Source organism: Carcharodon carcharias, chromosome 22 (assembly GCF_017639515.1).
Source record: "Carcharodon carcharias isolate sCarCar2 chromosome 22, sCarCar2.pri, whole genome shotgun sequence".
Classification (NCBI taxonomy): domain Eukaryota; kingdom Metazoa; phylum Chordata; class Chondrichthyes; order Lamniformes; family Lamnidae; genus Carcharodon; species Carcharodon carcharias.
The window spans coordinates 23,080,307-23,103,364 of record NC_054488.1 but is presented as its reverse complement, the minus strand read 5'-3'; the positions used below and the strand labels follow the sequence as shown (position 1 = coordinate 23,103,364).

At 44.4% G+C, this 23,058-nt stretch overlaps 1 protein-coding gene across 2 annotated transcripts in view; it reads left to right on the top strand.

Annotated features, from left to right (window-relative positions):
* The first annotated feature begins 2,873 nt into the window (after positions 1–2,873).
* srp68 (signal recognition particle 68) overlaps positions 2,874–23,058 on the top strand; it is a 53,758-nt gene continuing 33,573 nt past the window's right edge. Inside the window, exons 1-8 of one of the 2 annotated variants that reach the window (XM_041216885.1) lie at positions 2,874–3,032; positions 7,462–7,528; positions 9,264–9,377; positions 10,401–10,596; positions 11,270–11,352; positions 20,790–20,899; positions 21,572–21,642; positions 22,589–22,729. In XM_041216885.1, coding sequence (XP_041072819.1) covers positions 2,954–3,032; positions 7,462–7,528; positions 9,264–9,377; positions 10,401–10,596; positions 11,270–11,352; positions 20,790–20,899; positions 21,572–21,642; positions 22,589–22,729 — 861 coding nt within the window. In that variant the 5' untranslated portion in view covers positions 2,874–2,953. Of the gene's footprint in view, positions 3,033–7,461; positions 7,529–9,263; positions 9,378–10,400; positions 10,597–11,269; positions 11,353–20,789; positions 20,900–21,571; positions 21,643–21,796; positions 21,901–22,588; positions 22,730–23,058 lie in introns of those variants that run through there. The other variant, XM_041216887.1, reaches the window with a different exon arrangement.

The following is a 23,058-nucleotide window of genomic DNA, read 5'->3' as shown; positions in this document are numbered from 1 at the left end:
TGGACCAGATCGCGGGCAGCGATCGGGTCCGCACCTGCCCACTTCGCCCGCCAGCCAGAAAATTCTGCCCATGGTCTTTGTATTTACTGTGGACAGTAGAGTATGAGAGAGCTTTTGGTAACTTGTGTTATCCTGACAAAAATTTGTATGTATCTGTAAAGGTATAGTTGTGGTTGAAGGAGTATTGTAATATAGTTCATCTTTTCTCATTTAATAAATGTTTTATTATTTTGTTAAAAGTTCATCAGCTGACTTCTGTAACTCTGTTCAGTAACCACAAATAAAAGATAAGATCCATCAAGCTGGGTTCCACCCTGGGATCAGGTTTGTCCAATAGTAACATCACTGGGATCATAATATTACTGAGGAGAGAAGTCAGAATTTCCATGAGAGTTTAAATTTAGTTTGTCAGTGAGGAAATTGGGTTGAGTTGACGTTTTTGTAGTGGGAAACCTTTTTTGGAGGTACAATTTTACAAAGGTTTCATAGGTCACCTCCATCTTGAAGCTGGGGTTGTTCATCTTGGAGCAATGGAGGTTGAATAGTGATTTTAGAGCTGTACATGATTATGACAGGTTTATATAAAATAGACAAAGAATGCCTCATTGCCAGAACTTTCCAACAAGCACCAAGATGTAGCTTGGATGGTGGTGAGAAATGTCCTCCCCGTCAGATCCTTCCAACACGCCAGAGTCTCACTCCCTCTGCACGTTGCCCTCGAGGTGGCTGTGGTGGGGATGAGACCATTGTTCACCTCCTTGTGGATTGTGCCTTTGCAAAGAAGGTCTGGAGAGAGATGCAGTAGTTTCTGTTGAGGTTCATCCCGAGCAGTTCTGTGAAACAGGACTCTGTGCTTTACGGGCTGTTACCAGGGACACACACCGAGACAAACATCAACTACAGCTGGAGGATCATCAACTCAGTGAAAGACGCTCTTTGGTCTGCCCGAAACTTGTTGGTCTTCCAGCGCAAAGAGTTGTCCCTGACCGAGTGTTGCAGACTGGCACATTCCAAAGTCCAGGACTATGTGCTGAGGGACGCACTAAAGCTTGGGGCAGCTGCTGCAAAGGCACAATGGGGAAGGGTCACTGTCTAACACCTTTCTGCCATAGTGCACCGAGGGACTGGGAACTGTGTAGAGGCCCTTGGGCTGTACAGCTCAAAATGAATGTCTGCAAATGATTGTAATATTCATTGTTTGTACTGATGCACCTTGTGATACATGTTGTAAAAGTTGAACCTGATTGTACTTTTGTGATGGTGATTTTGAAATGGTTTGGAATGTTGTTGAAGATATTTTATGAATAAAGTATATTTTTGCAAAAAGAAAGACAAAGAAAAGCTGTTCTCATTAGCTGATGGTACAAGGACTAGGGGATGCAGATTTAAAGTTTTGGGCAAGAGATGCAGGAGGGATGCGAGAACTTTTTTACGCAGCAAGTGGTAATGACCAGGAATTGCTGCCTATGAGGCTGATGCAAGTGGAAATAATCAAAGCTTTCAAAGGAAATTGGATGGGCACTTAAGGGAAATAAACCTGCAGGGTTATGGGGATAGGGCAAGAGACTGGGACTGACTGGATTGCTGTACACATAACTGGGATGGTCTTGATGGGCCAAATTATTTCCTTCTGTGCCATTTTCACTATATTATGAATCAATGAAACCATTTGAATCCCAAAGTTTAAAAATAAACTTTCCAAGCAGAAAAACTGCAAGACTATGGCAATGCAATCCCTGTTAATAAGATCTGAGATATTTAAATGAATTAAACGGGGTTTTCATTTCTCAAAGGTGAGTCAATCTAAAACCAATTCACTGACAATGAATTTTATAAATGCAAAATTTCTTTCTGAGCTCTTGGCTTCACATATGAATCCACACATGCAGGAATGTTGCCCTCTGCTGACTGGTTATCAATTTTTTAAAAATGTATATACTTTATTCATAAAATATCTGAAAGAACATTACAAAACATTTCAAATTGTGATAACAGGAAAGTGGAAAAACATTCAACTTTTTCCACAGAGCATGTTATACTTTGAGGTGCCTCAATACAGTTGCATTTACTACATAAATTCAAATATAAGCTTACAGCCTGAGGATTCTCTGCACCTCGGTGTACTGAGGCTGAAAGTCTGACACACTGGCTTTTACCCATTGCGCCTTTAGAAATCAGCATGTCTTCAGCTAGTTCTGTGTGGTGTATTACAGTTCATTCAGGGAGTGAGAGTTACTGTGGCGATATGTACTTTTACATGCATGTTGTAATCTGGAGCTATGATGGATTCTACAACATTGTACCTGACTGCAACCAAATAGCCTCTAAACATTTTGCTGACTTTTTCAATTGAAAGTCTATCTGTCACAGCAGTGCAGTATGTTGGTGTAGTAATCAAGTATTACCCCAATGGGGAGTTGTATTTACCCCTGTGTTGCAGTGGCATAGCATGAGTACACTGAGCAGCGGCACCATCCAGTCTCCCATCAGACCAGGCCATAAAAGGTGAAAAGAAAAATTTAAAACACAGTGTTTTTAAGGCCTAGGGCTTGTTCTCTCTGGTTGTTCACAGCAGGTCCACAGAGTTAATCTTTAACACCATGAAGCTCCAGAACAACTCTGCAGATTTGAAGTACATAATTCCTCGAGTACAACTGAAGCACCACATAACCTGTTAGAATTCTCCAGTCCTCCAGTATCCCAATTTACCGTGCGGCCCGGCCCCTAGGCGTTCTCAAGTCCTACAGTATCCCAGTGTGCCGTGCGGCCTGTAGGAGTTCTCAAGTCCTACAGTATCCCAGTGTACCGTGCGGCCTGTAGGAGTTCTCAAGTCCTACAGTATCCCAGTGTACCGTGCGACCTGTAGGAGTTCTCAAGTCCTACAGTATCCCAGTGTACCGTGCGACCTGTAGGAGTTCTCCGGTGTCCCGTGGTGCTTCGGGGATCGGTGGTCATGGCGGCAATGAGGGAGGATGTGGGAGAAGATAAAGAGAACCAAGCTGTGGAGCTCGGAGCCACCCTGAGCCTGGAAAGTATCCTTTGCCGAGCTTGCTACTTCTCGAAGCGGTGATTGTCCACACATCCTCCAGTCGGGATAGACCCCAGAGCAGAGCTGGTCAGGACAGAAGGATTACGTGTCAGTCCCGGGAGTGGGCGGAAGGAGACGAGGGAGTGAGGGCCGGAAGGGGGGCGCGATCAAGGGGGAGAGAGGAGGAGAGAGCCTCCGTAGGGGAGAGGAGAGAACCCCGGGGGTTGGGGGGGGGGGGGAGAGGAGGAGAGAACCCCGGGGGTTGGGGGGGGAAGAGGAGAGAACCCCGGGGGTTGGGGGGGGGGGAAAGGAGGAGAGAACCCCGGGGGTTGGGGGGGGAGGGGGGGAGGAGGAGAGAACCCCGGGGGTTGGAGGGGTGGAAGATGGAACCCCGGGGTTGGGGAGGGGAGGAGGAGAGAACCCGGGGTGTTGGGGGTGGGAGGAGGAGAGAACCCGGGGATTGGGGGGAGGAGGAGAGAGCCCTGACAACACTTCACACTGCAGCAGTCTCACTGTATAGTTGGACCAAAAAAAACTTGCATTTATATAGCACCTTTCATAATGTCATAAAGTGCTTTACAGCCAATTAAGTAATTTTTGGAGTAAAAACAGAATTACCTGGAAAAACTCAGCAGGTCTGGCAGCATCGGCGGAGAAGAAAAGAGTTGACGTTTCGAGTCCTCATGACCCTTCGACAGAACTTGAGTTCGAGTCCAGGAAAGAGCTGAAATATAAGCTGGTTTAAGGTGTGTGTGTGGGGGGCGGAGAGATAGAGAGACAGAGAGGTGGAGGGGGTTGGTGTGGTTGTAGCGACAAACAAGCAGTGATAGAAGCAGATCATCAAAAGATGTCAACAACAATAGTACAATAGAACACATAGGTGTTAAAGTTAAAGTTGGTGATATTATCTAAACGAATGTGCTAATTAAGAATGGATGGTAGGGCACTCAAGGTATAGCTCTAGTGGGTTTTTTTTTTATTTTATATAATGGAAATAGGTGGGAAAAGGAAAATCTTTATAATTTATTGGGAAAAAAAAAAGAAGGGAGAAACAGAAAGGGGGTGGGGATGGGGGAGGGGACTCACGACCTAAAGTTGTTGAATTCAATATTCAGTCCGGAAGGCTGTAAAGTCCCTAGTCGGAAGATGAGGTGTTGTTCCTCCAGTTTGCGTTGGGCTTCACTGGAACAATGCAGCAAGCCAAGGACAGACATGTGGGCAAGAGAGCAGGGTGGAGTGTTAAAATGGCAAGCGACAGGGAGGTTTGGGTCATTCTTGCGGACAGACCGCAGGTGTTCTGCAAAGCGGTCGCCCAGTTTACGTTTGGTCTCTCGGAGAGACCAAACGTAAACTGGGTGACCGCTTTGCAGAACACCTGCGGTCTGTCCGCAAGAATGACCCAAACCTCCCTGTCGCTTGCCATTTTAACACTCCACCCTGCTCTCTTGCCCACATGTCTGTCCTTGGCTTGCTGCATTGTTCCAGTGAAGCCCAACGCAAACTGGAGGAACAACACCTCATCTTCCGACTAGGGACTTTACAGCCTTCCGGACTGAATATTGAATTCAACAACTTTAGGTCGTGAGTCCCCTCCCCCATCCCCACCCCCTTTCTGTTTCCCCCTTTTTTTTTTCCCAATAAATTATAAAGATTTTCCTTTTCCCACCTATTTCCATTATATAAAATAAAAAAAAAACCCACTAGAGCTATACCTTGAGTGCCCTACCATCCATTCTTAATTAGCACATTCGTTTAGATAATATCACCAACTTTAACTTTAACACCTATGTGTTCTATTGTACTATTGTTGTTGACATCTTTTGATGATCTGCTTCTATCACTGCTTGTTTGTCGCTACAACCACACCAACCCCCTCCACCTCTCTGTCTCTCTATCTCTCCGCCCCCCACACACACACCTTAAACCAGCTTATATTTCAGCTCTTTCCTGGACTCGAACTCAAGTTCTGTCGAAGGGTCATGAGGACTCGAAACGTCAACTCTTTTCTTCTCCGCCGATGCTGCCAGACCTGCTGAGTTTTTCCAGGTAATTCTGTTTTTGTTTTGGATTTCCAGCATCCGCAGTTTTTTTGTTTTTAATTTTTGGAGTATGGTCACTGTCATAATGTAGAAAACGTGGCAGCCAATTTGAGCTCCCACAAACGACAAAGTAATAATGATCTAAATATCTGATTTAGTGTTGTGGATTGAGGGATAAATATTGGCCACAAAACTGGGGATAACTCCCTGGTTGCTCTTCAAACTAGTGCCATGGGATCTTTTACATCCATGAGAGGGCAGACAGGACTTCAGTTTAACCTGTCATGGGAAAGACCTCTGTCAGTGCATCAGTACTGCGCAGCAGTGTCAGCCTGGATTGTTGCTTGGGAGTGGGACTTGAACCCATGACCTCTGACCCCGAAGTAAGCCACAGCTGACATGTCAAAAAGTTCTAGCCATAGGATATTGGATCGCAACCCAATTGATGAGCTGGAAGTGGACCTTACAGCAGCCGCAGTGCTTGGCAAATCAGTTACTCCATTGTGAGAGCAGATTGCCCACTTCCTCCGCTCCTTTCAAGGCAGTGACTGTTCCAAGGCATACTGAATCGTGGAAGACAAAAGTGAGAATCCTGTCTATCTGTTCCACACCAACCCCCTCAATGTAGGCTCTAAACAGCTGCCACAGTGAGATCAGGTATCTGGGGACAAAAAATGATCTTGAACCAGAGACTTTCCTGGCATAAAAGCTAAATACTGCAGATGCTGGAAATCTGAAACAAAAACAAAATGCTGAAAAAAACTCAGCAGGTCTGACAGCATGTGTGGAGAGAGAAATAATGTTTCGAGTCCTTATGACTCCAGAGCTAACGAGTAGACATGTGATGGAATTTATACCGTCTAAGGGATGGTGGAGCAAGTAAAGCAGGATAGAAGATGAGTGGTAGGTGGGAGCAAATGAGAGATTGACAAAGATGTCATGGACAGAAGAGAAAGGGAGTGTTAATGGTTGTGGTGAAGACGTAAGGTAAAGCAGAATGTGTTAATGGTAGAACAAGGGTCAGCATTGTGAAAGAACAGCAAAGAAACAGGTGGCCCTGTGGGGAGTGGGGGTTTAGGTGGTTGGGGGAATAAGGATTTAAAAAATGAATAAAAATAAATTTTAAAATAGGGGTGAAGATAGAGCAGAGTTCATGGTCTGAAGTTGTTGAACTCAGTGTTAAGTCTGGGAGGCTATAGGATGCCTAATAGGAAGATGAAGTGCTGTTCCTTCAGTTTGCATTGGACTTCACTGGAACATTGCAGCAGGACAGACATATGGGCATGAGAGCAGAATGGTGTGTTGAAATGGCAAGCGACAGGAAGGTCTAGGTCATGCTTGCAGACTGAGCGAAGGTGTTTCGCAAAGTGGTCACCCAGTCTGCGTTTGGTCTTCCCCAGTGTAGAGGTGACTGCACTAGAGGCAGTGAATGCAGCAGACCAAATTGAAGGAGGTGCAAGTGAAGCACTGCTTCACCTGAAAGGAGCATCTGGGGCCTTGAACGGTGAGGAGGAAGGTGGTATAGGGGCGAGTGTTGCATTATTTATGATTGCATGGGACGGTGCCTTGGGAAGAGGATGAGGTGTTTGGGTGATGGAGGAGTGGACCAGGATATAACTGAGGGAGCGGTCTCTACAGAATGCAGACGGGGTTGAGAGGGGGCTGTGAGGAGAAGATGTTTGGTGGTGGCATGATGCTGGAAATGGCAGAGGATGGCGGGGTGAAAAGTGAGGACAAGGGGGACCCTATCATGGTTCTGGGAGGGAAGGGAAGGTATGAGGGCAAAGGCGCAGAAGAGAGATAGGTTGGACACGGTTGAGGGCCTCGTCAACCATAGTAGAGGGAAAGCTCAGTTAAGGAAGACATGTAAGAAGTACAATTTTGGAAGGTGGCATCATCAGATCAGATGCGGCAGAGACAAAGAAACTGAGAGAATGGGATGAAGTCCTTACAGGAAGCAGGGTGTGAGGAGCTGTAGTGGAGATAGCTGTAGGAGTCGGTCGGCTTGTAATGAATATTGGTAGACAGCCTATCATCGAAGATGGAGAGGTCAGGGAAGGGAAGTGTGGGAGACCATGTGAAGGTGATAAAGAGATGGAAATTGGAAGCAAAATCAATAAATTTTTCCAGGTCCAGACAAGAGCCTGGAGCTGCACTGAAATGGTTATCAATGTACCGAACAAAGCATTGTGGGAGCGGGCCTGAGTAGGACTGGAACAAGGGATTTTCCACATACCCCAGAAAAAGACAGGTATAACTAGGGCCCATGTGGGTACGCATAGATAGCCACATCTTTTACTTATCACTATATACCATAGATTACTTTTTGCCTTTGAGTGAAGCAACCAAACACTTATTATTCACACTTTGTTTTCCTCAATGTGTGAATTCTAGTCCTGCAGATCATCAAGGACTCTCAGCAACAACATGGCCTAAGACATGAAGACTACCAGAGATACAGGTTGGTGGTGATAATCTGAAGTTTGTTGCCCAGAAGCTAGATATAGGTATATGCAGGATATTGGGACTGCATTCTACAGGTTTGGGCAGTGAATAGTTTTATACAGATGACACGTTGATTTTTAGATCCCCAGTGTATCAAGTTGTCTGGAAATCTCAGAGCTGTCTCTTTTTCTCAGTGTGCAAATGACATAAGAAAATGCTGTAAATTTATACTGTGTGGCATCTTCCCCACCAGCCAGGTGCCCACACTGTATTAAACAAAAACTGGAAATGCTGGAAAAACTCAGCAGATGTAGCAGCATCTGTGGAAAGAGAAACAGAGTTAACATTTCCAGTCTGTATGACCCTTCTTCAGAACAGAAGAAGGTGGATGACCTGTCCTCCCATGCATAAAAATACCCAGCCCAACATTTACTCAGTGTACAGCCCCTATGTTCCCCCTTTGCCAAGTTGTGGGGATTCCTCTCTGACCCCATTCCCAAATGGCATAGTTGAGATTGGGAACTTGCCATGTAGCAATCATGGCACAAGCTTGTGTCTTCCCACTTAAACCAACATGTATCTGCCTCCTTCCGATAAGCAAATAAGTCCCAGAATTTCAGGACCTTGTTAACTCATTTGGTTTGATAAGCAGGCCAAATATGCACTCAAACTAGGGAGGCATAATGGAAATTACCAATGTCTGACACCTGCACTTCAGTTGCTCTTTATTTTCATGCTTTGTGTTTGACAGCTGAACTTCTATCAGCCATTTTTAAAAATCGAAGTGCTATCTTTGCATCATCCTTTTGGGCCTTATGATAGTCTTTTGTATAAATAAAAATCTTCTAGTCAAAAACTGATTAGGAGATCAAGGGATATGACTAAAGGTGGATAAATGCAGTTAAGGGACAGTTCAACCATGATTTAATTGAATGGTGGAACAGATTGGAGCGGCTAAGTGGCCAATTTCTGTGCCTCAGGCAAATGAGCACTTTTGAAAGACTATTATGAGTGAAACTTAAACAGCTGTTTTAAACTAGAAGTGAGAGTCACAACCTGGATTTCTTTTACGGTGAAGACTGCAGGCCTTCTCTGCTTCCTTCCTTCCTCCCTCCCTTTGAGGAGCCCCTGCTTTCTCCTTTGGCCCACCTGGGCTTGTGGTTTTCACTGTGCTTTCCCTTTGTCACTTGTAAAACCCTTGTTCCTTTTTTGTGAGTGTGCATACAATTCTCCCATGTACAGTCCTATCTCACTGGCTGCATATTTTGGTATTTGAGCAAGCAGCGGCTCTCTAACAAGCCTGGGAAGTGTTGGAGAACAGTGATCATTGGGACCTTTTATTAATTGGGCTATGCCGTAACATATCAACGGTACTCACTGAATCTTGATTTTTCTTGTTTACAACTAAGTTATGAGAGATGGGGGAGGTGGACTTAGGTCAAAAATAACCCTGCAAATATCAAGGGTAGTGGTGAAGTGGAATGAATTACATTGCTCTTTCAGAAAGTTGACACAAACTGGATGGGCTGTGTGACTTCCTTCTAAGCTGTGTGATATTATGTTGGTTCAGTTGTTTTCCCCCTCTTCTCCCCCTGGACTGGCTGTGGTTATTCGCCATTATTGAGTGTGTATGCGGAGGTGCGTAAGGGTTGTGGCTTTTTGGCTGCAGCTCTTGTACCTCTATGGATTTGTGCTGGAGATGGACTAGCATTGGCTGCATTGTCACTAACTATTTGCTTGGTTGGCTGCAGGGGTTACTGTTCCCGCAGACTTCGCCGTCTCAGGAAGGCGCTTGGCTTTAAAATGGGGAACAAACACAAGTTCACAGGCAAGAAGGTCACAATGGAAATTCTGTCAGATAACAGGTAGGAGACTGGAAAATGATGCTGTCATTCTGATTTTTATTTTCATTGCCCTTAGCTGTGTCTTCATAGAAATTTAGAGTCTATCCAGGGTTTGAGGGATCCTTTATCCACACAGACAAGTTTTTACTATTGATGGTTCTCAGTGAAGTAACTCCAGGTGCTTCCAGTCACATTCTTGGTTGACACTTGATTTTCATGTGGCACACCATGGTCAGGTTGGGTCAGAAGAGAAACGAGAGATTGAATGGAGCTAAATTAATATTTCATACATCCTAGGTTCTTCTGCACGGATACATTTGTTTGCAGCAAATTGAAAGCACAACCTTGTGAAATAAATTTGATTGAAAACTGCATTAGATGTATTGTAGTACATCTGTGCTGTGCTAGTTGATGCTGTTGCTTGATACAAGGTGACAGAAAAATCATTCTACTAATGCCACCTGTTCATTTCTAGAAATGGCTGGAATTCCTGCTATTTAACACTGGCCTGTGCATCTCCACTGTGCCTATTGATAACCAGTGAACCAGCTGATGAAAATAATGTTCAGAAATCATTCCCACAATTTGCACTGACAAAATTTCTCTTAAGTAACCCCTAGTGGAGACTGATCTTGATGCTTTGATGTAGGGTTTTCCCATTGATGAGGCAAAAAACAGTCCTTTCCAAATATTCAAGCCTAGAGAATAAACCATTTTGAATAAAACAACACGAGCAGCACGTGTTCACCTAAGATCCTCAGACAACTTGTCCCTGGAGATCTGACCCTCCAAACCCAGGCAACGCAATCCTGATTGTGGGATCCCCTGTTTTAATTTCTGGGGCCTGGATGTTTTAAAAGGAGTGGAGCAAAGGGAATTTGCATTAGTCATGCAGCCCACTTTGCCCATTTAAACACTAAGTTTGAGAGTTGAGTGAGCTGCTCGGATTAGTAGTGGTTTGTGTTGTGGATGTTGACCACACTGGGTATGTTGAATCTATTGATAGATGTGCAGTGCTTTGTCTAATCCTGTCCTACGGTTTAGGTATTTGCTGCTGGTTTTAATGGATGCTGAGCGAGCCTGGAGTTACGCCATGCAGCTGAAACAGGAAGCGAATACTGAACCACGCAAACGCTTCCACCTGTTCTCTCGGCTCAGGAAATCTGTCAAACATGCAGAGGAGCTGGAACGCCTGTGTGAGAGTGACCGTGTTGATGCAAAAACAAAATTGGAAGCTCAGGTAATCGGAATGGGAGAAGAAACCTGTACAGGGGAATTGAGGCTTTAGCAGCTTGTCTCATGAGGTGGGGTGAGGGGAGGGGAGTAGTGCTTTCATCTCAGTGCTTTTATATTTTAGGAGATTTTGATCCTGTTTGGGGATTGTGGTCTTTGCATCACCCTCTTTTTACCTGCTGCATCTGGAGGCCCTTATCCCTTTATTACTGTTCTAAGCTCTGCTGTTAATATAGAGATCTACTTCTGATTTGCTTTGCTCAAATGGGGGCTGTAACTTAACTTAAAATATTTGAGAGTCTGCAATGATGGTAGATTATTTCTGGTGTGCTTCATACTACAGAGAACAGCAGGTGGAGGAATAAGTTGTTGTGCATTGCTTTCCAATGGCGTGACAAAAGGGAAGGCTTAGTGCATACATGTTTGAGAAGGCATTGGAGAGATATCAGTGCTTGGTGGGAGGAGACAAGAGACTGTATGGAATATAAACACAGACTTAGACCATTTGTGCCGAATGGTCTGTTTCTGTTTTGATTGTGAAGCCAGTGTGGGAGCCTACACTTTATCTGTGAACACTTTTACTATTCAGTTTGATCAGCTAAAATGTTGATGTGGTTCTGTTGCTTCCTTTTATATCATAGCAGATGATTTCCCTGCTGACTGCTTTGCATTTCTTTCAGGCCTACACTGCCTATCTTAAGGGCATGCTGAGTTTCGAGCTGCAAGAATGGAAAGGTGCAATGCAGGCTTTGCACAAATGCAAGTGAGTGATTTCCATCTTTGCAGTAGCATTGTTTTATCACCACCTTTTAGCCTATTTCGATCCCTTCCCCCCACCCCACCTCCACTAGGGCCATCTGTCACTTGCTCATCCTGCTTCTACCCTTTATATCACCATTAGCACATCCTTTGGCTAATATCACTACCGTCAACACCCCTTTGTCCTTTTGTTTATGACATATTTGGCAATCTCTCCTTTGCCTCCATCTATCACTGGCTCTCTATCTAGCTTTATCTGTCCCACCCCCCTTAAACAGCTTATAGTTCACCACATTTCTTATTCCTCTTTAGTTCTGATGAAGAGTCATATGGACTCAAAAAGTTAACTCTCTCTTCCTTTCCACAGATGCTGTCAGACCTGCTGAGTTTTTCCAGCAATTTTTGTTTTTGTTTGCAGTAGCATTCCTTTATATTTGCCCTGGCCTCAGTGTGCTATGTGTGGTTCTCTTCTATGCCTACCACCACCTGCCCACTCCCTCATTTGCAATATGTTGCTCCTTATTGGCTGTGAGTGTAGAAAGCTTTTTCTTTCGTTCTGGGCATATGGACAACACTAGCACACTGGCATTTATCCCTAGTTCAGATCCCCAATTCCCTGAGGAGGTGATGATGCTTTCACAACAAGGCTAGGTAGGGAATTCAATGAAGTATGATGATAAATGTCCAAATAGAATTGTCTACAATTTGGAAAAATGAATTTTTCATTTCATTGCTTTTCTTGTTCTCAGTAATGGAGGCTGCTGGGCAAGGCAGTGCTGTCAAAATAAGCTTAGTGAGTTTCTGCAGTGCATCCTTGTGCATATTGCAATCAGAGTGTTGCAATGGTAGAAAGAGTGGGTGCTAAGTGCAAAGCAGGAATGCCAATCGAATTGTGTTGATCTTGAACTGTTGCAATTGTATCATTCTGACTTGAGCCTTGCGGATAGTGGAGAACTTGGTGAGCCACTCATTGCAGAGTACCAAACCTCTGTCCTGCTGCTGTAGCTGCAGTATTAATATGGCTGGTTCAATTGACCTTCTGGTCAGTGGTGGCCTGCATGATATTTATGGTTGTAGGGGCCTGGCATTTGTGAAATGTTGGGACAATTGGCTGGAATTTTTCTTGTTTGAGATTTTTGTTACCCAGCACTTGGAGCCCAAACCTAGGTGATAGCCAACCGATTTTGCAGGTTGGTATTGGCTACTTTATTATTGAAGTTGTGAATAGGGCTTAACACTGGAATCATCAATTAATGGTCCCACTCCTGACTTTGGCAAAGGGAAGGTCAATGATTAGGCTACTGAGGATATTTTCTGGAAAGCTGTTCACAATCTCTGTTGAACAGCTCTACTTATCCCATTTGATTCTACCAGAGACCACTGTATCTTAACAGTGCAGATGGAGGCCATTTGGCTCTCTGAAAGTCCCACTCCCCTGTCTTATCCCCGTAGCCTTGCACATTCTCTGTTTTCAGGTAACAATCCAATTCCCTTTTAAATACCTCGATCGAACCTGCCTCCACCACCCTTTCAGGAGGTTTGTTCCAGACTCCAATCATACTCTGGGTGAAAAAAATTTTCCCCACATCACATTTAGTCTTTTTGACAATTAATTTGAATCTGTGCCCTCCTAGTTCTTCATGTTCCCTTGGTTGGAAACAGTTTCTCGCTATTTACCCTGTTCATACCCCTCGAATCTTGAATACCTCTATCAAGTCTCCTATCAGCCTTCTTTTCTCCAAGGAAAACAATCCCAACCTCTCCAATTTATCCTCATAGCTACAGTTCTTCATCCCGGGAATCATTCTTGTGATTTTCCTCTGTACTGTCTCCAATGCCATCACATCCTAGCATACTATATGCTTTATTAACTGCTCTTTCCACATCCTCTGCCACCTTCAATGACCTATGTACGTATACACCGAGGTCTCTCTGTTCCTGCACCTCCTTTAGAGGCTCTCCCTTTTGTGCTGTCTCACCATATCTTTCCTGCCAGAACAAATCATCTCACACTTCTCTGCATTGAACTTCATTTGCCACTTGTCTGCCCAATCCACCAACGTGTCTATGTCCTTTGAAGTTCAACTATCCCCATCACAGTTGACAACATCTCCAATCTTCGTATCATCTGCAAATTTTGAAGTCATGCTCTGCACACCACAGTCTAGGACATTAATATATATCAGGAAGAGCAAGGGTCCCAACACTGATCCCTGAGGAACTCCACTGCAAACCTTCCTCCAATCTGAAAAACAACCATTTATCACTTATCCATGTGCCTACTTTCCCTTTTATTCCATGACCTATAATTTTGCCCACATCTGTTATGTGACACTGTATCAAATTTGAAAATCCATATACACCACGTCAATAGTTCACTTTATCAACCTTCTCTGTTCCTCAAAAAAAACTCCAAGTTAATTAAACATGATTTTCCCTTGATGAACCCATGTTGGATTTCCTTAATTATCCTGCACTTGGCGAAGTGATTTTTGATTTTATCCTATACTATAGTTTTCAGAAGTTTCTCTACCACTGAGGTCAAACTGTAGTCTGTACAGAGGTCTGTAGTTGCCAGCTTTATCCTTGCACCCCTTTTTTGAACAAGGGTGTAACATTCGCAGTTCTCCAGCCCTCTGGAACCTCCCTTGTGTCTAAGGAAGACTGGAAGATTAACATTAGTGCCTCTGCTATTTCCACTCTCTCTTCCCTCAGTACTTTTGGATGCACCTCATCTGGTCCTAGTACCTTATCAGTTTTAAGTAAAGATAGCCTTTCTAACTCCTCCTTCCTCTCAATTGTAAGTTCTTCTAGTGTACCAGTTACCCCTTCTCTCAGCCTGGGTAGTAAGTTCTTCCTTTGTAAAGACAGCTGCAAAGTACCAAGATTTGTTGTCTTTAGTAGTAATTGTTTTGGGCTTTTTCTGCCAGGCTTTTTTTAAAACTGAAGTAGGGGGGTTTTGAGGAACACCTTCACTATCTGATAGGAAAATAGCAGACTCTTTGGGACAGTTAGTGCACCTTCTCTGTCTGAAGAAAATGAGAACAATTGAGATGTTACTGGGGAAACAATCCTTGATGCCCATTTCTCATCTTAGAATCATAGAATGGGTGCAGCACACAAGGAGTCATTTGACCCATTGTGTCTGTGCTGGCCCTCTTAAGCAGTTCATCTATTGCCACTCCACTGTTTTCCCTGTAGCCAATTTCCTTTTGAAAGCCTCAATTGACCCTGCCTCCACTACACACACAGGCAGTGCATTCCAAATCCTAACCACACGCTGCATGAAGTTTTTCCTTATGTCACCATTACGTCTTTTGCCAATTACCTTAAATCCTGTGCCCTCTCGTTCTCAATCCTTCCACCAATGGGAACAGTTTCTCCCTATCTGCTCTGTCTGATCTTTTATGGAGAGCATGGACGTGGATCTTATTTGTAACAGTCGGACTTGGAAGGTGTGCTACGTTGCAGTTGTTGAGAGCTGGTGTGAATGGAAATGGTGCAAGTACTCGTTTCTTAGAGCATTTATGGCCGTTACCAAAAATGCTGGTTCCTTTGGATGAAGTTTGCTTTTTAGGACAAGTTTTATTTATAATTTGCTCCAAAGATTCAATGCTTGTCATCTGATATTTGAATTTGTAAAGAGTGGTCAAGAGTCTTGAGAAAGAGTAGGGAATGGGAGAGCCATATCTTTGAATTACCTTTTACAGATGTTTCTGTGGAAGGGTATGATGCTTAGAGCCGTGGAGGTCTATGGCACAGATAAGGGCCCTTCGGCCCATCGAGTCTGTCCCGGTCAAACAATCATTTGAGTGTTTGAAACCAAATTATTCTAATCCCATTTTCCAGCCCTAGGCCCATAGCCTTGTATGCCATGGCATCGCAAGTGCATACCCAGATACTTCTTACATGTTATGAGGGTTTCTGCCTCTGCCCCCCTTTTAGGCAGTGAGTTCCAGATTCTCTATGGGTGAAAAAATTCTTTCTCACATCCCCTCTAAGCCTCCTGCCCCTTACCTTAAATCTATGCCCCCTGGTTATTGATCCCTCCACCACGGGGAAAAGTTACTTCCTCTCTACCCTATCTCTGCCCCTCATAATTTTATACACCTCAATCATGTCCCCCCCCCCCTCCCACCTCAATCTCCTCTGCTCCAGAGAAAATAACCCCAGTCTTTCAAATCTCTCTTCCAGCCCAGGCAACATCCTGGTAAAACTCCTCTGCGCTCTCTCTAGTGCAATCACATCCTTCCTATAATGCGGATTCCAGAACTGCACGCAATACTCTAGCTGTGGCCTAACCAGCATTTTATACAGTTCCAGCGTAACCTCCTTGCTCTTATATTCTATGCCTTGGCTAATAAAGGCAAGTATCCCATATGCCTTCTTAACCACCTTATCTATCTGTCCCACCACCTTAAGGGACCGGTGGACATGCACACCAAGGTCCCTCTGATCCTCGGTACTTCCCAGGGTCCTACCATTCATCATGCCTTGTTTGTCCTGCTCAAGTGCATCACCTCACGCTTATCCGGATTAAATTCCATTTGCCACTGATCAGCCCATCTGACCAGCCTGTCTATATCCTCCTGTAATCTAAGGCTACCCTCTTCACTATTTACCACCCCACCAATTTTCGTGTCATCCACAAACTTACTGATCAACCCTCCTACATTCAAGTCTAAATCGTTTATATATACCACAAACAGCAAGGGACCCAACACCAATCCCTGTGGAACCTCACTGGACACAGGCATCCAGTCACAAAAACACCCCTCGACCATCATCCTCTGTTTCCTGCCACTCAGACAATTCCGGATCCAATTTGCTAAAAACAAAAAAAACTGCGGATCCTGGAAATCCAAAACAAAAACAGAATTATTCGGTCGAAGGGTCATGAGGACTCGAAACGTCAACTCTTTTCTTCTCCGCCGATGCTGCCAGACCTGCTGAGTTTTTCCAGGTAATTCTGTTTTTGTTTCCAATTTGCTAAATTGCCTTGGCTCCCATGAGCTCTTACCTTTGTTATGAGTCTCCCATGCGGGACCTTATCAAAAGCCTTGCTGAAGTCCAAGTTGACTACCTCAAATGCATTGCCCTCATCTACACACCTGGTCACCTGTTCGAAAGATTCAATCAAATTGGTCAGACATAACCCCTTAACAAAACCATGCTGACTGCCCTTGATTAATCCCTGCCTCTCCAAGTATAGATTAATTCTGTCCCTCAGAATTGTTTCCAATAGTTTTCCCCATCACTGAGGTTAGACTGACTGGCCTGTAGTTCCCTGGTTTATCCCTTCTTCCCTTCTTGAATAACAGTACAACATTGGCTGTCCTGCAGTGCTCCAGCACCTCTCCTGTGGCAAAATTATTGCCAGCACCCCTGCTATCTCTTCCTTGCCTCACTCAGCAGCCTGGGACACATTTTATCTGGGCCTGGAGATTTATCTACTTTTAAGCCTGCCAGACCGCTTAGAAGCTCCTCCTTTTCTAAGCTAATTTCTTTAATTATATCACAGTCCTTCTGCCTGATTTCCATACCCACGTCGTCCCTCTCATTTGTGAACACCGACATGAAGTGTTCATTTAGAGCCCTACCTATGTCTTCCGACTCCACACACAAATTACCACCATGGTCCTTAATGGGCCCTACTCTTTCCCTAGTTATCCTCTTACTCTCAATGTACTTATAAAATAACTTTGGATTTTCTTTTATTTTACCTGCCAATGCTTTTTCATGCCTCCTTTTTGCTCTCCCAATCTCCTTTTTAAGTTCCCCCCTACACATTCTATACTCCTCTAGGGCTTCTGCTGTTTTGAGCCCTCGGTATCTGCCATAAGCTTCCCTTTTTCTCTTTATCCAATCCTGTGTATCCCTCGACATCTAAGGTTCCCTGGATTAGTTGGTTCCACCCTTCATCTTTACTGGAATGTGTTGGCCCTGTACTCTCCCTACTTCCTTCTCGAATAAGTCCCACTGCTCTGACATAGGTTTACCTAAAAGTAACTGCTCCTAGTCCACTCTGGCCAAATCATATATGATCTTATTAAAATCGGCCTCCCCCCAATTTAGAACACTGATTTCTGGCCCATCCTTGTTCTTTTCCATAACAACCTTGAATCTAACGGATTTATGATCACTACCTGCAGGATGCTCCCCCACTGATACCTCTACCCCTTGCCTGGCTTCATTCCCTAATATTAAGTCCGGGACCTTGTAGGATCTTCTATGTACTGGCTTAAAAAGCTCTCCTGGATGCATTTTTAAGAATTCTGCTCCCTCTAAACACTATGACTAACCCAGCTAATACTGGGGAAGTTGAAATCCCCTACTATTACTACCCTATTATTTTTATACTTCTCTGAAATTTGTCTACATATCTGCTCTTCTATTTCTCTCTGACTGTTTAGGGGCCTATAGTACTCCCAGTAATGTGATTGCTCCTTTTTTGTTTTTCAGTTCTAACCATATGGCTTCATTTGAGGAGCCTTCTAAGATGTCATCCCTCCTTACTGCTGTAATTGATTCCTTGATCAATATTGCAATACCCCCTCCTCTTTTACCTCCTTGCCTGTAGACCCTATATCCTGGAATATTGAGCTGCCAACCCTGTCCCCTTCTAACCATGTCTCTGTGACAGCAATGACATCATACTTCCATGTGTTAATTTGTGCCCTCAACTAACCTGCCTTATTCATCAGACACCTTGAATTAAAATAAATATGATCCAACCTTACCAAACTCCCTTGTGCCTTAACTGGCCTATAATTTGTATGCCTTCCAGACTCACTTGCGCTCTCTCCTAATTTTGGCTGTGCATCTCCCCCTGCTGAACCTCCTCTAAGGATCCCATCTCCCTGCCAAGTTAGTTTAAGCCCTCCCCAACAGCACTAGCAAACCTCCCCACAAGGATGTTGGTCCCATTCCGGTTCAGGTGAAACCTGTCTGCCTTGTACAGGTTCTGCTGTTCCCAGAAATGGTCCCAATGTCCCAGAAATCTAAAGCCCTCCCGCCTGCACCACATCTTCAGTCATGCATTCATCTGGACTAACCTATTTCTATACTCACTAGCATGTGGCACCGGAAGTAATCCAGAGATTACTATCTTTGAGGTCCTGTTTTTTTAATCTGCTTCCTAGCTCCCTAAATTCTGCTTGCAGGACCTCATCCCCCTTTCTACCTGTGTTTTTGGTACCAATATGTACCACGGTCTCTTCCTGTTTGCCCTCCCCCTTTAGAATGCCCTGCAGCTGTTCAATGACATCCTGGACCCTGGCACCAGAGGCGCAACGTACCATCCTGGAATCACGTCAACGGTTGCAGAAATACCTGTCTGTTCCCCTTACTATCGAGTCTCCTACCACTATTTTTCCTGCCCCCCGTGTAGCTGAGCCACGCTCAGTGCCATGAGCATGGCTGCACTCCCCAGAGGAACTGTCACTCTCACCGTTTTCCATGACAGAAAAACGGTTCTCAAGTGAGATGCACCCTGGGAATTTCCTGACTATCTGCCTGACACCTTTCTCCTGACTGGTCACCCATTCGCTCTCTGTCTACACTTGTGTAAGCTGTGGGGTGACCACGTCTAAAAGCGTGCTATCCACGAAACTCAGCCTCGCAGATGAACCTCAGTGCCTCCAGCTGCTGCTCAAGCTCCAAACCTCAGAGCTCAAGTAGCTGCAGCTGGTGGCACTGCCTGCACATGTTGTCGGTCAGGGCTCAAAGAGTGCCTAGGACTTCCCACATGTTGCAAGCGGTACGTAACAGTACCGAGCTGCCCTGCCATGCCTCTAGTTGGAAAAAAAAACCCTTACTTTAACTTGTAAAAAGAATGTTAAATTATTCATCTATTTTCAAAAACTAGAACTCTTACCTTTCCTTAGCTTAATCTGTTTTAAACTGGAGAAAAACACTTACCCACTGCTCACCAATCAGCTCTCACCATTGTGCTGATTTCACTTTTTGAAGCTTCCCCGCACTCGCGCTGGTTCTGATCTCTCTACCACTCTCTCTCGCACTGTCTTGTGATATCACTCTTGTTATTTTCAACAAGAACTGACTGCAAAACACTCTTCCCAGACTGCTTCACCACAATGCTGACTGCAGGACACACTTCCCAGCCTGCTTCACCGCAATGCTGACTGCAGGACACTTCCCAGACTGCTTCACCGCAATGCTGACTGCAGGACACTCTTCCCAGACTGCTTCACCGCAATGCTGACTGCAGGACACTCTTCCCAGACTGCTTCATCGCAATGCTGACTGCAGGACACTCTTCCTAGTCTGCTTCACCGCAATGCTGACTGCAGGACACACTTCCCAGCCTGCTTCGCTGCAATGCTGATTGCAGGACACTCTTCCCAGACTGCTTCACCGTAATGCTGACTGCAGGACACTCTTCCCAGCCTGCTTCACCGCAATGCGGACTGCAGGACACTCTTCCCAGACTTTGCTTGTTTTCCTCAGCCTAAACGCCAGCACCAGACTGAACACAGGACGTACTAATGACATCAACAGGTCAATTTGATTTGGATTCATATTGTTTATCAAAGTTGGGTTATTTTGAAAAGGTTTTTCTCTTGCTGCACATCATTACTGCTGGTGAGGGTAAGTGATTAACCTACTCCCCAATCTCCACAACGTGAGACATTGGTCCTTATGCAGATCCTTGGCCAATGTTGCCTGTCATTTAACTCACAAGGGATGAGATTCTGAACAATCATGGGTGAAGAGCTGAAGCTCTCCATGTGGCGTGTTGTAACCAGGTTGTACTATTTCACTGTCCCCATAGCCTTTTATACTTTTTTTTTCTCTTGCTGTCTGTTATTGTTCAATTTGAACATGGAATACGGATAACACAAACCATTGAGTTAAACCAGAACAAAATCTAATTGTGTCGACCAAGAACTATATATGCAACCTGCTTACTCCACCCCTCCATTGGCAGCTATGCCTTTCAGTCATCCAGGCCCTCAGCTCTGGAATTTCCTCTCCAAATCTCTCTGCCTTCATACCTCCCTCTTTAAGATGTTGCTTAAAAGCCTACCTTTTCAATGACTAATAAAGCACTTTCAGAAGTTCTGAGGTCGTGAAAGGCACTTTATAAATAGAAGTTCTTTCCTTCCATTCTCTTTAACCATGTGTTTGGTCACATGTCCTAATGTGACTCTTATCAGTAGTTTTTGTCTGATTATGCCCTGCTGGAGCATTCTGGGGTATTTTGCTATGTTAAAGGCACAGTATAAATGCAAGTTGCTGTTGAGGATCTGTGAATCGTGTCAGGATTTGGGTAGTAATGACAGTCTGTTATCTCCAACATTAAAATGGGGCCAGTTTAAGTACTTGTGAGTTTATGTGCACAGCACTCTGCTAGTGCAAAAATGCCCAGCTATGTGCAGTTTGGCAGTTTTGACCCTAACTTCCCTTTGTCTTTGGCAGGACAATCTATGAGAAGTTAGCCAGTGCGTTCACAGATGAGCAGGCGGTGTTGTACCATCAGCGTGTGGAGGAGATCTCACCCAATATCCGTTACTGTGATTATAATATAGGTAAGATCATGAATGCTTGAGGTATAGATCCAGAATTCCAATGGTGTTAGAGAAGTTCAGCCAGGTCCACTTCCTGGAGTTCCTTTAGTTGAAATACTGAGCAGGTCAGGAGCACCTATAGGGAGAGGGTTAACGTTTCAAGTCAGTGATCAGTATTTCCAGCGCTTCCTGGTTTTTATTTCAGATTTCCAGCATCCGCAGTATTCTGCTTTTCAATGAGCTATGAGCCTTACTGGCACTGAGTTTTCTACAATCAGGTCCCTGGTCACATGAGGCCATAATATTGTAACTGCTTTTTAATTCACCCTTTTAGCTACTGACATGCAGCAATGGCACAGTGGTGGCTGGTTGGGCCTCATAAAGTGGGCTTCTTCATTGCTTCCCTCCTGGCTCATCGCCCCCCCTCTCTCACTCCCTCTCACTACCCCTCTCCCAAGCCCCCTCTCTTAGGGTGGAAATCAGTGGCTTGGTATCTTTAGAGGTTACATGCTGCAGCCTGAAACTGGGATCTGTGTGGAGCAATCAGGAACTGAAGTATCGTTTTCCAATGTTCAGCCTGCCTTACAAATAACATATCTGAGAATAGCGGTGAATTTCAGTGTTTCATTCCATTCAGTGTTTAGCTCATGTTATGGAGGAAACATTAACTACCCTGTATCTCTCTGTTGACAGGTGACCAGTCTGCAATGAAAGAACTGATTCAGATGCGAATGAAATCAGGAGAGACTGGAGGGTTGCTGGATGTAAGGGAGTACTGTTTATAATCGGTTTGTAATTAACTGGGTCAGATTTTATTGTTTGATTCCAGCTTTTCCTGGTTGGTTGTGTGCTTTCAAATTGGCTACTTCTAAAATTCATAGCTTTTTCGTTTTGTCTAAATTCTTTTGTCAATTGGTTGGGGTGAGGGTGAAAGAACATGTGGAATTGCTCAAAGGGGTGGAACAGATTTGAGCAAGAGACAGAAAGCCAGAAATCCTCCCCATCACAGACTCAAAATGAAGGTAAAGTTTATGATAGATCATATTTAAATGTATTGAATTCTGAACTGATTGTATTATCATATATTCCTAGGGATAATACAGCAGAGAAATTAAACTTGCAATGTTACATAAAGAATGTTAGCAATCAGAACCTTGGGCTGCAACAAGCTTCAAACTTGATTTAAGGAACCGCAAAGTCAGCACCAATGCCTGCCCATGATCCTCTGCTGTGCTTAATATTATTTAAAGCAGATTTTGAGATTTTTTTTTCAACAAACTGGCTCCCCAGCACCACTCACTTTAAGCCTTGGTTTTAGCTTCTGTATCCTTTACCGTCCAGATTCGGGGTAAGGACCTGCCTCATGAACCATTGAGCAACACTTTGGGTGGCTACTCGTGTTACGTTCCCTGCTTGAGTGCTCCCTGGAATAGTGCTATTGAGCCCCTGGTTTACAGGATCCTGTGGTTACTGATGGGCCTTCACACTGCTCAGTAGTTGCTAATTATTAAAACCATAGAGGTTTCCAACACAAAAAGGGGCCATGGCCCACCATGCCTTTGTTAATGTTTTACTACTAGAGCTACTTGCCTTTCACTGTGACCCACTGTTTCAAACATGAGCAAAGATTCGTTGACACCTGTTGGTGAAAATGTGTTATTTTCTGAGCCATTACTCATTCTGACTTTAATTTGTTTGTAACTCCCAAAGACTCTGCTAACGCAGACCCGAGCAAAGCACGCTGCCACTATGAGTGAAGTGAAGTGGAGGGGACGGGTCATCCCTGTGAAAATCGATAAAGTGCGGATCTTCCTTCTTGGACTGGCAGACAACGAAGCAGCGATTGCACAGGTATGGCTTCTCAGAGGAGAAAATTGCAGAGATGTTCCAGCATTTCCAATATTTATCCTTCAACCAACATCACTTAATCAGAAAATGTAGTTTCTTGTCATGTTTTTGTTTGAGAGTTTTCAATGTGCAAGTTGACTGTTTCCGACATTACATCGATGAATACACTTCAGTATTTCATTGGCTGTGAAGAACCTTGAAACGTCCTGAGGTTTTGAAATGGATTATAGAAATACAGGTACAGAATGTTGTAGCGTAGTGGACATGTTCCTGGACTGCTAATCCAGAGAGCTGGCCGAGTGATCCACCTCCACCGTGGCAGTTTTAGAATT